This window comes from Mytilus californianus, unplaced genomic scaffold (assembly GCF_021869535.1).
Source record: "Mytilus californianus isolate M0D057914Y unplaced genomic scaffold, xbMytCali1.0.p SCAF_7, whole genome shotgun sequence".
Lineage (NCBI taxonomy): Eukaryota > Metazoa > Mollusca > Bivalvia > Mytilida > Mytilidae > Mytilus > Mytilus californianus.
In genome coordinates, this window is record NW_026262723.1 from 96,803,389 (window position 1) to 96,818,573 (window position 15,185).

General features: G+C 31.1%; 1 protein-coding gene across 1 annotated transcript in view; it reads left to right on the top strand.

Annotated features, from left to right (window-relative positions):
• Positions 1-10,875: 10,875 nt before the first annotated feature.
• Positions 10,876-15,185, top strand: part of LOC127709574 (broad substrate specificity ATP-binding cassette transporter ABCG2-like) — a 33,456-nt gene continuing 29,146 nt past the window's right edge. Inside the window, exons 1-2 of the mRNA XM_052215178.1 lie at positions 10,876-11,072; positions 12,171-12,224. Of these exons, the coding sequence (XP_052071138.1) occupies positions 10,876-11,072; positions 12,171-12,224 (251 nt within the window). The remainder of the gene's footprint in view (positions 11,073-12,170; positions 12,225-15,185) is intronic.

Consider the following 15,185-nt stretch of genomic DNA (forward strand, 5'->3'; position numbering starts at 1 on the left):
TTGTAAACTTGTTTGTGTAATTAATTAAATTAGATTAATAATTGACCTTGTATATGTCTTCTCGATAAGATTGAATTCACGATCCTATACAAGAGCTTTCACGATCCAATCGCAATACTTGACCACCGTTAGGTATTCTTTCACGATCATTTCTCTCGATAAACCGAATGACACCCGTGTATATGTTTATAAAATAAACTGGAGTAGTCTCGATTCATCGTTTTTATATTTAAGTTTGATCGACTCTGTCGTTATTTCTTTTATATTAAAACACAATTTAGTACAATCTATCCGTCAATACAGTATTTTTAGCACTACTTAACGACATACAGACAAATACGAAAACACTCTTTTTTCTGTAATGTATGCCGTTGTGTTGTGATACTCTTGCTTTTAAATGTCATGTGAAAAACCATTGTTAGACTGAAATCATTGTAAGTGTTTAACTCCACCACAACCCATAAAAAATTCCAACCCGTGGTAATTTGCCTCTTCAAATCAAATTCCTCAGAGAAGAGCCATAAGCAAGCCACTAATGTTAGTAGTACACGTGCTCATATAAATCATAATAACAGTCGTATTAGATTTTTAATTTTTTTTTATTACTCCTATTACATATGATTGCCGTGTCATCTTTACAATATTGTAAAGCTGAAATTCTAAATATAAATCGATGAAAAATCATTGAGAATAAGGTATACCGTATCTTTTTAATTGCTGTAAAACTGCCAAGTGGAATCTTTTGAATATCCCATAAGAAATATATTCTTTTCTTTACAAGATATATGATATGTTAAATATGCCTTATTATCTTACCGCCTATACATTTCTAGGTATATGATTGGTTGAAAACGTCCGCGTGGAGACCATGTATACTCCATATAAGATTAGTAGGGAGGCGGGGCTTATTTCAATACACGGTTAGTAGTGGTGTTTCGTTCCTTTATAAAAACAAAACAGTACTGAGAAAAAATCTTAAAGGTTTCAACAGACAAAGAAATTGATGATGAAGACTGAAATAAATTCATAAAACACATTTAAAGCTATATATGACAAGTTGTTATTGTTGATATCTGTTTTTGTATGATCAATGGAAGTTGTTTCTTAATGCTAACGGTATTGAAGAATTGCTCATTTTGATAGGTCACTAGACTATGTCTAAATATCACACGTTAAGATAGTCGGTAAGATAAATTCGTTACATGGTGTGCTAGTGACGTAATACGGTATATATGGGGTGAGTAAATTCCATATGGGGATTCGAGCTTCGCTCTTCCCCTATATGGAATTTACTGACCCCATATATACCGTATTAGGTCACTAGCACACTATGTAACTAATATTATGTAAAAAGGGGACCCTACAAATCTTAAGTAATTACAGAACAATCACATTACTGAATGTTGATGTCAAAATCATTGCATATACATAAGCCTTAAAACTGAAACCATTATTGCCGAAGATTGTGCATAGTAATCAGAATGAATACATAAAAAAATCGTTATATAGGTTTCAACATACCACAAACACAACTTCTGCTCAAAAGTTTAAAATAGAAGAGGCCATACTGTTTCTTGATTTTTCAAAAGCATTCGACTCACTTGAATGGGTATTTATGTACCAATCTCTACAAAAATTTGATCTAAAAAAACTCTATGTTACATTGGATGACAACGTTGTATAAAGATACAAGAGCCTGTATAGCATACGATGGATGGATTTAAAGCCAACTAGAAATTTATAGGGGAATTCGTCAAGGATGCCCTTTAAGTGCTATTTTGTTTGTTTTAGCTGTTGAAATACTAGCATGTAAAATAAGAGAAGATAATAACCTGAAGGGGATCAAAATAAAATTAGTTTGGAAAACACATAGTATTAGAATAAGCCAATTAGCAGGTGACACCACACTATTTAGCAGACGACACAACACTATTAAGCAAATGACACAACACTATTTAGCAGATGACACAACACTAATTTTAAACTCTAAAGACGAAATTACTCATGCTCTTAATGTAATTGAGGCTTTTGAATCTTTATCAGGGCTTATACTTTTTCGTAACGAAACTGAAGGTTTGTTACTAAGCAACTTAAAAATATTCCAGAAAATTTTAAAAACATAAATTGGAGTAGAGAGATTATGAAATGTTTAGGTGTTTATTTCGGTCATGACAAACCACAATGCATGAAACCAAAATTTAAATATACAATTCCTTGGTTTTTTTTCAAATGGATAACATAGTTCAAATAAGATAAAACTTATAATATTAAACACACATTATAATTATTTTCTCAACTACTTAGAAGATAATAAACTTAAAATGGTTAGATAGAAGTTATTACATTATATTTTCCAGGGACTCATTTGTATTCATGGAAAATAAAGCGAACAAATCTCTGTTTTACTTGTCAAGTGACATCAATGTCGAGCGCACAATGTAAAAACAATATTGTCGACATCGCATTATTAATAATGTGAAATTCGTTTCAACAACTTTAACATTGTAAGATTTCTTATATACTGTTTACATAGTTGACATCGTTAATATAGCGGTTTATACAATCTCGTAATGATATTTTGTTTACATTATTTACATCGCGATATCAACAATGTTAACATAATATCGGGTCAACATCGTTAACATTGTAAGAGCTCTTATATACTGTTTACATACTTGACATCGTGATGTACACAATGTAGTAAAGATATCGTGTTTACATCGCGATATTAACAATGTTTACACAATATCGTGTTAACGGAGCTTACATTGTAAGAACTCCTATATACTGTTTACATCGTTGACATTGTTAACATCGCAATGTTTACAATGTAGTAGCGATGTCGTGTTTACATCGCGATATTAACAATGTTTTCACGATATTGTGTCAACAGCGTTCACATTGCAAACAACTCTTATATACTGTTGACATCGTTAACATCACGATATTTATAAATATCATGTTTACATCGTTTACATTGCAGGTATACAACATAAACATGATGTTGACACAATATTGTCAACATCGCGATGTAAACGATGTAAACAGAAGGGTATATACTCGGTGTACAATAAAAACACGATGTTGGCTAGCTATTGTCAACAATGCAATGTTGATAAATAAATAAAATAAATAAATAATCTTTATTTCAAGAGGATAATCCCATTAGTTAAAACTAATCTTCCCGAGAGTCCTCAAAATAATAATAACATATTTATAAGTACATACAGTATTATAATGATATATTATACACAATATACAATTGTATCTAGATAATAATGAAAAAGCATATTAATTTGCACAATTGATGAAAAATGTGTAACATTTTGTTTTAAAAGATACAAGTGTATTACTCATTTTTATTTCATTTGGTAAACTGTTCCATATTTGAGAACCTGAATATGTAAATATTTTCTTTAAAAAGTTTGTTTTTGGTTTCGGAAGATTTAATAGTTTTTCATCAGCTGAACGTACATTATAATTCTGATTACCAATAAAATGAAAGTTTTCTTGTAAATAGTTAGGAACCATATCATTTAATGATTTAAATACAAGTATTGCCTTTTGATATTGAATGCGTTTTTCAACATTTAACCAGTTTAAGCTATTAAACAACAAACTGGATGATGTCATTATGTCAGCTTCTACTATAACCCTAGCAGATTTCTTTAATAACTTATTAAGTTTATTTAGTCCACTTTCATAACAACTTCCCCATATATTGCAACAATAATCAAACAATGGCAGAATATAATCATTAAAATAAATAATACGTATATGCATAGGTAAATATTTTCTTATCTTTTGTAATAAATTGATATTGTACATGACATTTTATCTATTTGCTCATTCCAATTTAGGTTTTTGTCGATATATAAACCAAGAAGTTTTTCAGAATCTACATTCTCTATTTGTTCATCTGAAATTTTGATATCTAAACTGTTCCCAGTTGAATAAAGCCTCTGTTTTGAACCAATAATCATTGATTTACACTTTTTGGCATTTAGTTTCATACAATTTTGCGAACACCAGTTTTCAATTACATGAATATCATTTTGAAGGTTAGCAGTTAACTGAAGTACATCATTACCTTTACTATGTAATGTAGAATCATCTGCATATAAATCTATTAATGAATTTTCTATGTTCAGTGGTAAATCATTGATATATAAAATAAATAACAGAGGGCCTAGGATAGAGCCTTGTGGTACACCAGTTTTTATGCATTTAGTATTAGACATGACGTTATTGACCTTAACTTGTTGACTTCGTTCATACAAGTATGACTTAAACCAGTCTAGTGTACAGTTTGAAACATTATAATATTCAAGCTTTTTTAATAAAATAATATGATTAACCAGATCAAAAGCTTTCTTTAAATCTAAAAATATAACTCCGGTTATTTCTCCATTATCTATATTTGCTAACCATTCTACTAATTTAGTAAGTGCAGTTGTGCACGAATGTTTAGGTCTGAAACCTGACTGTGTAGTATTAAGAAGGTCATTTCTATTTAAATATATATACAAACTATTAGCTATATGTCGTTCTATGATTTTGGAGAGACAAGGCAAAACTGCTATTGGTCTATAATTATCAGGATTACAAGCATCGCCACTTTTAAAAATTGGGCAAACTCTTGCAGTTTTAAAAATATTTGGAAATTTACCACATTTGATGCTTAGATTAAATAAATATGTTAAAGCTGGTGCAATGACATCGCTGCACATACTCAAAATATTTGGTCTAACATCATCTTAACCAGTTGCTTTAGACTTGTCAAGTTTTTTTAAATACATTTTTACATTTAAAATACTCATTTCTGGTATAATGAATTTTTCACTACCACTTTGTAATTTTGATTTCACAAATTTGTTGAGTACATCGAAAATTGGACCTTCATCATTATTAAATAATTTGTTATCAACTATACCTTCAGCAATATTTGTGAAATGCACATTAAATGTATTTGCTATATCAACATCATTTTGAATTACACTATTTTTATATTCCAAATGCGTGATATTATTATGTAATTTTTTGGGATTTAGACTTTTGACATACTTCCAAATAGTTTTACTATCTTTACAATTTGAAATAGCATTTTGGAAATAATTTTTTTTTGCCTGTTCTACTAAAAATGTATCCTTATTACGCCAAATTTTATAATTATATATATCCCCAATTCTATGAAAATAATCTCTTTGGTGTCTAGCGCTATTTATATCAGAAGTCCATCACTCTGGTTGTTGAGTATTTTTCACCCTTTTAATTTTCTTAGGAGCATGCTTGTCTAGGGTGCTCAGAAATAGATTATACCAATAATTAGCTGCTTCATCAACATCTCCAATCGATTCAATGAGATGAAAAGGAGTATTTGTTAAATTTTCAATAAATTTATTTTTATCAAATTGTTTGAATGATCTATATTCTATGGACAAATGCTCCATTTTTGATATTTTTGGGTTAAGTTTTCTTGTTACGCAAACGGGATAATGATCACTGACAGCATATCTAGGCACATTTACTTCTGTAATATGGTCTACATCGGTAGTATAAATATGGTCTATAGTAGTTACACATTTATCTGTTACTCTTGTGGGATTATGTACAATTTGTTGTAAACCATACAAATTAATACAGTCCTTCCATTTTTGATTTCCGACAACTGTATGATCTATATGTGAATAGTTTATATTGAAATCTCCTAAAAGTATAATTTCTTTATTTTCTGCTGACGCTTTTTCTATTTCTTTTTCAACTGAATCAATCCAAGATTGCAATGAACTCGGTGGACGATAAAAAATGCCTATTAAAATAGAGTTTGTGTTTGGAAAAATAATTTCAATCCATAAAGATTCAATACTACCTATTTCTAAATCGATTCTTCTCTGGTGACATACACTATTTCGTATGTACGCAATCACACCTCCGCCATCATTAATAGCGTTTCTATCTTTTCTTTCTATTTTGTAACCTTCAATTTGTAATGTTTCGGTACCAATTTGATCATTTAAAAATATTTCTACCATTATACCAAATATATCAAATAATTGTTCATATTTTAATAGGAATTTTATTTCTTCAATTTTTGGTTGTAAATGTTGAATATTTAAACAACCTAGTTTAAACCCTTTTTTAAGTAACCAACTTGCTTCATTATTTCCACTTCTATTTACAGAACTATGTGTTTTATTTTGACTCGTTCTATTTCTCTTTTGAGATTTTCCCCAATTAATATTATTAATGTTTATATTACATGTACATTGTATACTACTACATTGATCACATAACAGATTTAAAATATTTGATGATACGAACGATGTAAACACAAAGGTAAAGACTCGGTATGCAATATAAACACAATGTTGACACGATACTGTCAACAACGCGATGTCTAAGATGTAAACGATGTTAAAAGGTAAAGACTCGGTATACGACATCAATACGATGTTGACAAGCTATTTTCATCATCGCCATGTCTACGATGTAAACGATATAAACACAAAGGTAAAGACTAAGCATACAATGTTTTGCCCCTTTTGTAACCAACAAATACAGAAACACCTCAAACGTTGGTAACATGTTACAACACCTCGAATGGCACAGCCTCTCTGACAGAAGAAAAAAATGCACGATTACAAATGCTAAATAAAATAAAACACGAAAAAGTTGCAATACCTAAACATTATAAACTAATTCCACAAAAGAGACACACAAGACATTTAAATTCAAACAGTTTCCTAATTCCATCCTGCAAAATACAGTACAGAAAAAAATTTTGATCCCAAGAATAAACTACCAGATAACATCATAAATTGCACATCAGCAGACTCTTTCAAATCTTCAATCTCAAAACATCAATATCAAAATCAACTATTCACACCAAACTATAAATTGTACATTTGTAATTTTCATTTTCCCGCTATTTTTAATTTGTATATTTATGTTCTTTTCCACGGATTAAACCGAAAATAAAGCATTTTTTTCTATACAAGGCTCAATGACACAACACACAAATATTCTATGGGATGTAGGTTTGCAGCATCCAGTCATATAATAATACTGCCGAAGCATAATAACAACAACAGAACAAAAATCTAGAATTGCAGGTGTTACGCAAAAAACTGTCCTTACCACATTCTTTTCACTAGAAGTATGATCAACAGCCTGCACAATCTATAAAATACAATTTCAAAATATTAGAATCAATTCACAACGATATGAATAAGAAAAAATTTAATAAATACTGTAAATTGGGCAGTGTACATGTGCATCTATTGAATTGTACAGTTCTATAAAAATAGTCGTATACGTGTGAACGAAAGTACACATGAACAACAAAACAGAAACAAAAAAATCAAACAGACCTTAGCAGCAGTTAAATTTTAAACGTCTAGACTGGTTGAATGCAAACCGTCGAATGATTAAATTTCCGCTTAGAATGCACGTGCAAATTACTACGCATAATGGTAATCATTATGCCTTGTAACGAAAAGGAATTTATATATTAAGGTTCATGTGGACCCTTCGTCTAAAATGGCTGCATTTTCACCTCAAAATTTACTCTGAGTACAGACAAACCTGTGCATCTGGAAAAGTTTTAAGGCATAGCATGCACTAGATAAATAAAATTCAAATATATTTTATGTTTTAGAAAATTAATAACTTAACCGGATTTTGCAGTGCACTTTTTTTCATTCCTCCAGAAGGTGCCAAAATAAACTAAGTTGAGAAAGAGGTTTGAGAACTTCCCCACAGGTAAAAATTGAAGTGAACTGTTTTGATTGACATGGATAATAGATGGACAATAGATACCTGACAATAATTGGTGATTTAAACTGTGTACCTGAGTGGACCATATCAAGTGAAACTCAACTGTTTGTTAATTTTATCGTCTTCTGCAGGGACGAAAAAAAGTGCACTGCTAAATCCAGTTAAGTTTTAAATTTTCTAAAACATACAATGCATTAGAAGTTTATTTATCTAGGGCATGATATGCCTTAAAACTTTTCCAGATGCGCAGGTTTGTCTGTACTCAGAGTAAATTTTGAGGTGAAAATGCAGCCATTTTAGCCAAAGGGTCCACATGAACCTTAATCTATATCTTGTTGTAAGTTATCCTCCTGTGACATAATCTTCAATATGTTGAAGGCGGTCACTATATGGTAGAAGTAGAAGAAATACAATATGAACACCGTGTTGACTCGCTATGTCTACCGTTGTGAACGATGTAAACACAAAGGTGTAGACTTGGTATACAATATTAACACGATGTTGACTCGCTATTGTCAACATCGCGATGTCTAACGTTGTGAACGAAGTAAACACAAAGGTATAGACTTGGTTTATTACTGTATAAACACGATGTAGACTCGCTATTGTCATCATCGCAATGTGTACGATGTGAACGATATAAAAACAAAGGTATAGGCTTATACAATATAAACACGATGTTGACTCGCTATTGTCAACATCGCGATGTCTACGAGGTAAACGATATAAACGAAAATGGTATAGACTAAGCATACAATATGAACACAATGTGGTCAACATCGCGATGTAAACACAATAATGATACAATACAGTAGACATCGCGATGTTGACAATATCGATAAAACATCGTGCACTGGGCATACTTACCTTCATAATCACATAGAGTGTGGTTATTTCTTGGAAAAGATGTTACAAAAGTTTCATATTGATAACAAACTTTTGGCTATTTAATGATATAAATTATATATTAACAATATTCTATTCACTTTGCATAAAAGTAATTGTATATCAAATAATAAAACAAGACCAATAGATTTTTATGAGCTATTTAAAAAGGAATACAAGTACATGTACTTTTTATTAAAAAAAAAGAAAGAAAATCGTAAATCACCTTTTGAAAAATCTACAATGAAATCTGTAAATCTGTTAAGTTTAAAGTTTTCCTGGATCGATCAAACATAAATTCTTTTAAAAAATGCAAGCATTCAAAGGTAAAATTGTGTGTAAATGCACTTCTCATGGACAAATCCTTTATATGTTTACAATTATAAAGTGATAACAAATTATAAACATAGATAATATTTAATTTCTAATATACGCTTGAAAAAAAAGTATTGTGCAATAATAGCATAGCGTGATTTGGTGTACCTGTTGCAGTTTTTACGATCAGTTGTTGATCTGAATTTTCCTGTCCAACTTAGTATTGTGTACACATTTAATCACATGTTTACTAAAATGATTTAGATTAGATATAATATATCATACTTATCATGACGAAAGAGAAAACAAATTAAAGTTAATCATAAATGTTCAATGGTAGTTAACAAAAACCATGTAGTTTCCCTACGGTTTCATATGTTCCAAATTTTTTGGGGGTCAAGAGGTCAATGATTAAAAATCAATACAAGAAAACAAAAGTCAAACCCGGTCAGTAGAATGAATTTGTTCCGTAAACATGTGACACCGATTTTGAAATATATTTAAAACAATGTTTATGAATGAAATGATGTAATACATTGTAAAATTAACATTTTGTATTTGTTTGCTGAACTTTTATTCCCTGGAAGTTCAGTAATTTATTACAGGGCTATCCAGACTAACGCTGAACTCTGGGTAAAATGTAAAACATCAGTTGTGCAATAAAGTTTTCGTTAATTGTTACAAAAAAAAAAAGAAAAGATGATAGCTTATAAGGAATAGTATGAAACGTTATATGGCAATTCATTAATGTATAAGAAGACGTAGATTTGTTATTTTTACAATAGAACCGACGGGGCCGACGACGATAAAATGAGCGATATTTACAATTGACCTGGGACGTAATTTATGTCAGGGTCGACATTTTAAGAAAGAATTACAGGGCCTAATCTAGAATTTTGGAGAGGGAGAAGTGACTTTTCCTTCCATGAGAAAGAAGGGAGAAGTGGTCAATTTCTTGGAGAAGTAAGATTCAATTACCGTTTCGGTTGCATAGTGTTCTCGTGCTTATCACTAAGGAAATTGTTTTATATGCAATAAAAATATACTTGCAGTTTTTTCATGTTATTGTACAAAATGTATATATAGAAAGTTCTTAATAAAAAGGTTTAGACAATATAGTTGTTATTTATTCATTGATACCATTTGTACTGTCAACTTGAATTTAAGTTTAAATAAAATTAGTTGCTTGGGACATGAGGGAGTAGCCTAGTAATATTATGATGCATTAAATTCATGTGCATCTGCCTCAATTTATTTTTAAATGTCCAGAAAAATATGACTCCCAGTTTACCTGATGAATTTCACATGACTGGGAATTTAATTTATATCACCACTTGTCATTATTTTGCCAGTAAAACATATTGAATGTCCAGGACATCATGTAACATGTAGTTGTAAATTGAGATTCTCGTTAAAGATTGTAAGCCTTTAAATAAAAATATCTGTCAATCACATATTAATTAACCGATAAAGAGCTAATTTCTATCATTTTTTAAAGATATCTTCCCTATCAACGAAATGGTCGTGAAAAAAAAATCCACTGCTGATCACAGCTGGTCGAGTGTCGTACGTTTGAAGAAAGAATTTAAATTATATTCGAAGACAAAGGAAAGAACAGCAAAAGTAAGAAAAGGGGTCCGATTAACGAAAAAAATAACGTTAATTAAAGGGCTTATTCAATTTCAATTAGACAAATTTAAAAGATGGTCGATTGCCACGTCATCGAAGTCACATGATGTCTTACGTAACTGGATATATAATTTACCACTAAAGTGTCTGAACGCAAAACACATTGAATTCAGTATCAAGAAGCTGGTTGTATGATATGCTTTTTTATTTAGAAAACACGTCCACGAAAAATTATCATAAATGTGTTAAGTTAGAATAACTTAATCTAAGATGAAGACGAAGACTAGTGTGGTTACCCCAATTGTTATCAACGACTGCAATACTGCTAGCGTCAAGATCCATGTGAAAGCATTTGAACAAAAACAGTCAACAACTATTTCATGTCATGATATCAGATATAGAGTGGATGTCAAAACCAAAATATGTCCAAGGAACAGAAAAACAAAGGAAATACTGAAAGGAATTGAGTAAGTTTTGCCTTTACTATATAATGTATTCAAGTTTATAAGAATAAAAGTAAATCTAAATGTTCACCTTGATCGATATCTTTTGGTTTTTTTTGGAATATTTCAATATAATGCCTAAATACCAATGCAAGGCGTTTCTTCCTGTTGTATAATGATTATAAACAACGTCACAGACCTTCTCAATATTTCAAAAGACTTAGAGTAATAATTTTACGAAAAATTATATTGAATAATCTTTTTTATAGTATTTTATAATCAAACATTTTGTTTGTTATATGAAAACTGATATCGGACTTGAATAGTTAGTGTATCAACCTCTGCGCTCTATGTTTCCTAGAATGAAATGTGGTTCAAATCAAGAAAAATTGTCAACTTTACCAAAAGGATAATGTTTTGTCTATTTGAGGTGTAAATGTCAAAACTCAAATTAAAAAAAGTTCTAGTTCACTTTTTCACATGTCTTTTCTTCAACTTGATATAATTTTCATCTTGAAACAATAGACTTAATATTCGGGGTCAAATAGGGCCCATATGGAACATACTCATAATAAAAGATTACACGCTAAATAATATTAAAAATCATTATAAATAAAACAGATGTTTGATGTCAATGAAACAATAACTCTAATCACAATAAATTGAAAGCGAAAGCAGATACTGTTGAAAACATTGTTTCGTTGGGTCTTTATGAAGTTTAGAATTTATAGTGACTCATAATGTCTTGTTTAATCTCGTAGTTATGAAGATGAACACTTAAATATCTCACAACTTTATCTAATGACATATGTATTTGCAAAAGAAAAAAAATAATTTCTTAAAATTCGTCAAGTTTGATGAAACCTTTTTTTAAGAAAACCTAACATGTTGTATTTAACACATAATATAAAAATTCTTATTTCAGGAATATGACAGTTGTTTTCCATTCGTTTGATGTGTTTGAGCTTTTGATTTTGCCATTTGATAAGGGACTTTCCCTTTTGAGTTTTCCTTTAAGTTCGGTATTTTTGTTTTTTTACATTCTACTAGTATATAGGAAGACAGTTTGTTGTTTCTTATCTACTGGTGTATAGAAAGACAGTTTGTTGTTTTTTAGTGGAGTTTTCAAGCTGGTATGAATGCTATATTGGAACCAACTGGCAGTGGAAAATCTTCGTAAGTACTTTGAAAGAAGGATTTAACATCTGACAAAAAGCGCTTTTACCCTTTATGATATAATACTAAATTGTGTTACCTGATTTTTCAGTTGATTCTCTCTCTATAAATATTTCTTCTAAAACACCCTTATTAAATAATCAGTATGTTGAGTGTAGTTTGTTATCCCAACTCTTTATTATTTAGTTTGAAATATCTGGGCAAGAAAAGAAAAAAAGGGAAATATACCAGAGGACAGAGGTGATATAAACTCCATCTGCATGCGCTTCTGGAATGTGGCTGCATAAAAATGGAAAGTTCACAATTCAAAAAATGAAATCAATCTGTTGTCGTAAGTAAGACGAATCCTCGTCGTCAATTTCTAGATGTAAGTCTATATTTGAAGCACACTGTATCTTTGGTATCCTCTATTATAGACGTATAGACGCGTTTAACATAGTCACCAAACTTCTCTATATCGTAACGTGAAGTTTGAGGGAAGTGCTAACTTCTTTTCACTCTTCCTGTGAAGCTCCTGTCTGAATTTAACCAAAAGTAGTTTATCGATGTTTAAATCTCATTAACTCAAATCTCAAAACTCTAAATCGAGCGAGATATGGTCATACCTTGCGGTCATAAAAACTGCGAGCACGCAGAATTCAACCTATCAAAATACTGGATTTAGTGTTTTGGGCATAGATTTAGTACTCCGAATATTGAGTGCTATGACCGAGAACAGGTGCATCAACATGGTAATCGACCTGATATGAATACATCATACGCCATACACTATAAACCAGTAAAAGTCTGAAATGGCCTATTTCTGTACTTGACTCTACTGATTTTTACTCGACCAGTCTGAATTGGTCTGAATTTTACTAGATATTACTCGACCCCAATCTTAACTTGTACTTGTTTTGGCTTTCAAACTTTTTTTATCTGAGCGTCACTGGTTAGTCTTGTGTGGACGAGAAGCACGTCTGGCGTATTGAAGTTTAAGCCTAGTACCTTCTGCTAGCTATTATTCGTGTGTTTCTTTGTCCTATATGTTCTCCCATTTATTTGTATTGTAGTCCTGTCATGTGATGTTGTCGTTTTGGTGTTGTGTTTGACGTTGCCATAAAAGCGGGAGGTTTGGCATGCCACAAAACCAGGTTCAACCCACCATTTTGTTCTTAAAATGTCCTGTACCAAGTCAGGAAAATGGCCATTGTTATATTATAGTTCGTTTCTGTGTGTGTTACATTTTAATGTTGTGTTTTTGTTGTGTCGTTGTTCTCCTCTTATATTTGATGCGTTTCCCTCAGTTTTAGTTTGTAACCCGGATTTGTTTTTATCTCTATCGATTTATGAGTTTCGAACAGCGGTATACTACTGTTGCCTTTATTTAACCATACTCGACTATACTGATTTGTACTTGACCCTTATCTTTGCCATTGAAAATAGTCTGATCTATTACGCGACCAGTCTGAGACAGTCTTAACCCATTCTCGACCTGTAATCGACCAATACTTCTCGACCTATTTTTTCAGTCTGAACCATACTCGACCAAAGTCTGAACAATACCCGACCAGTCTGAACCATACTTGACCAAATAACCTCTTACTTATTTTTTTTAATTTTAACTGTTTAAATTACTTTCTTTTTAACTGACATGACAACAGCCACAATAAAATAAAGATAATCTATGTATTACTGGTAAATTATTAAGCCAGGGATTTCGTTATCACAAATTACTTAAAACCTTTACTAAATTCTTCCACAGATATAAAGATTTGGTTTTGAATTTTGGTTGTACTTGTAGAAAACTTATTACAAACGGGATTGCACATCCTCATTTTTACGGCCATATTGTTTACCGTGCCCGAAAATTTAGAAACGATCCTGGTAAACTTATCGATCCTTTAAATAAACTCATTTTAAAAGGTTACCAATTCAACACTGTAATTAGATCATTAAATATGGTTTTTATTGGTACTAATATTGATTTTGTTATCAGTAAATTAAAAGCAAACTAAATATTATTGTTATATACATATACACATTCATGGATCTACAATCTGTCGATACCTGTATCTTGGCATTGCACAAGGTCATGTTTTTCTCTGACTGTTTATGACGTCTTTACACTAAATCCATTGGATGTTGGATGTGTACAGATTGATAGTTTAGTCTTAGATGCATGAATTTTTTTATTAGTTGTAAGTGGCTTTGAACTAGCTGTCAGTAACTGCGAGTACTCTCAGATCTGTACTTAGTGTCTTTTTGTTGTTTGTATGTACAAGTACCCGACCACGTCCACTTGTATTTGTATTATTTGTATTTTTATCCATCTGATGAGTTAAGCCTCTTTCAACTGATTTTTACAGTTCGTTCTTATGTTGTACTGTTACACCACTGTCCCAGGTTAGGGGGAGGGTTGGGATCCCGCTAACATGTTTAACCCTGCCACATTCTGTATGTATGTGCCTGTCCCAAGTCAGGAGCCTGTAATTCAGTGGTTGTCGTTTGTTTATGTGTTATATATTTGTTTTTCGTTCATTTTTTGTACATAAATTAGGCCGTTAGTTTTCTCGTTTGAATTGTTTTACATTGTCATTTCGGGGCCTTTTATAGCTGACTGTGCGGTATGGGCTTTGCTCATTGTTGAAGGCCGTACGGTGACCTATAGTTGTTAATTTCTGTGTCATTTGGTCTCTTGTGGAGAGTTGTCTCATTGGCAATCATACCACATCTTCTTTTTTATATATATAAAAACAGATTTTTACATCCTTACATGATTATCAGATTTATCAAATCGATATAGTTAAATTATCTTATTTTAAAAGTCTGAGTCTTGTTACATGAAAACCACACCTGTACAGAAGGCAATAACACCTTTTTAAGGTGCTTCTTGTTTGGCATGTGTTTTTTTTAAAACAAAACTTAATTTTCCTAAATTCTTAAATAAATACTACATAGGTTTCATGGTTACATACAATA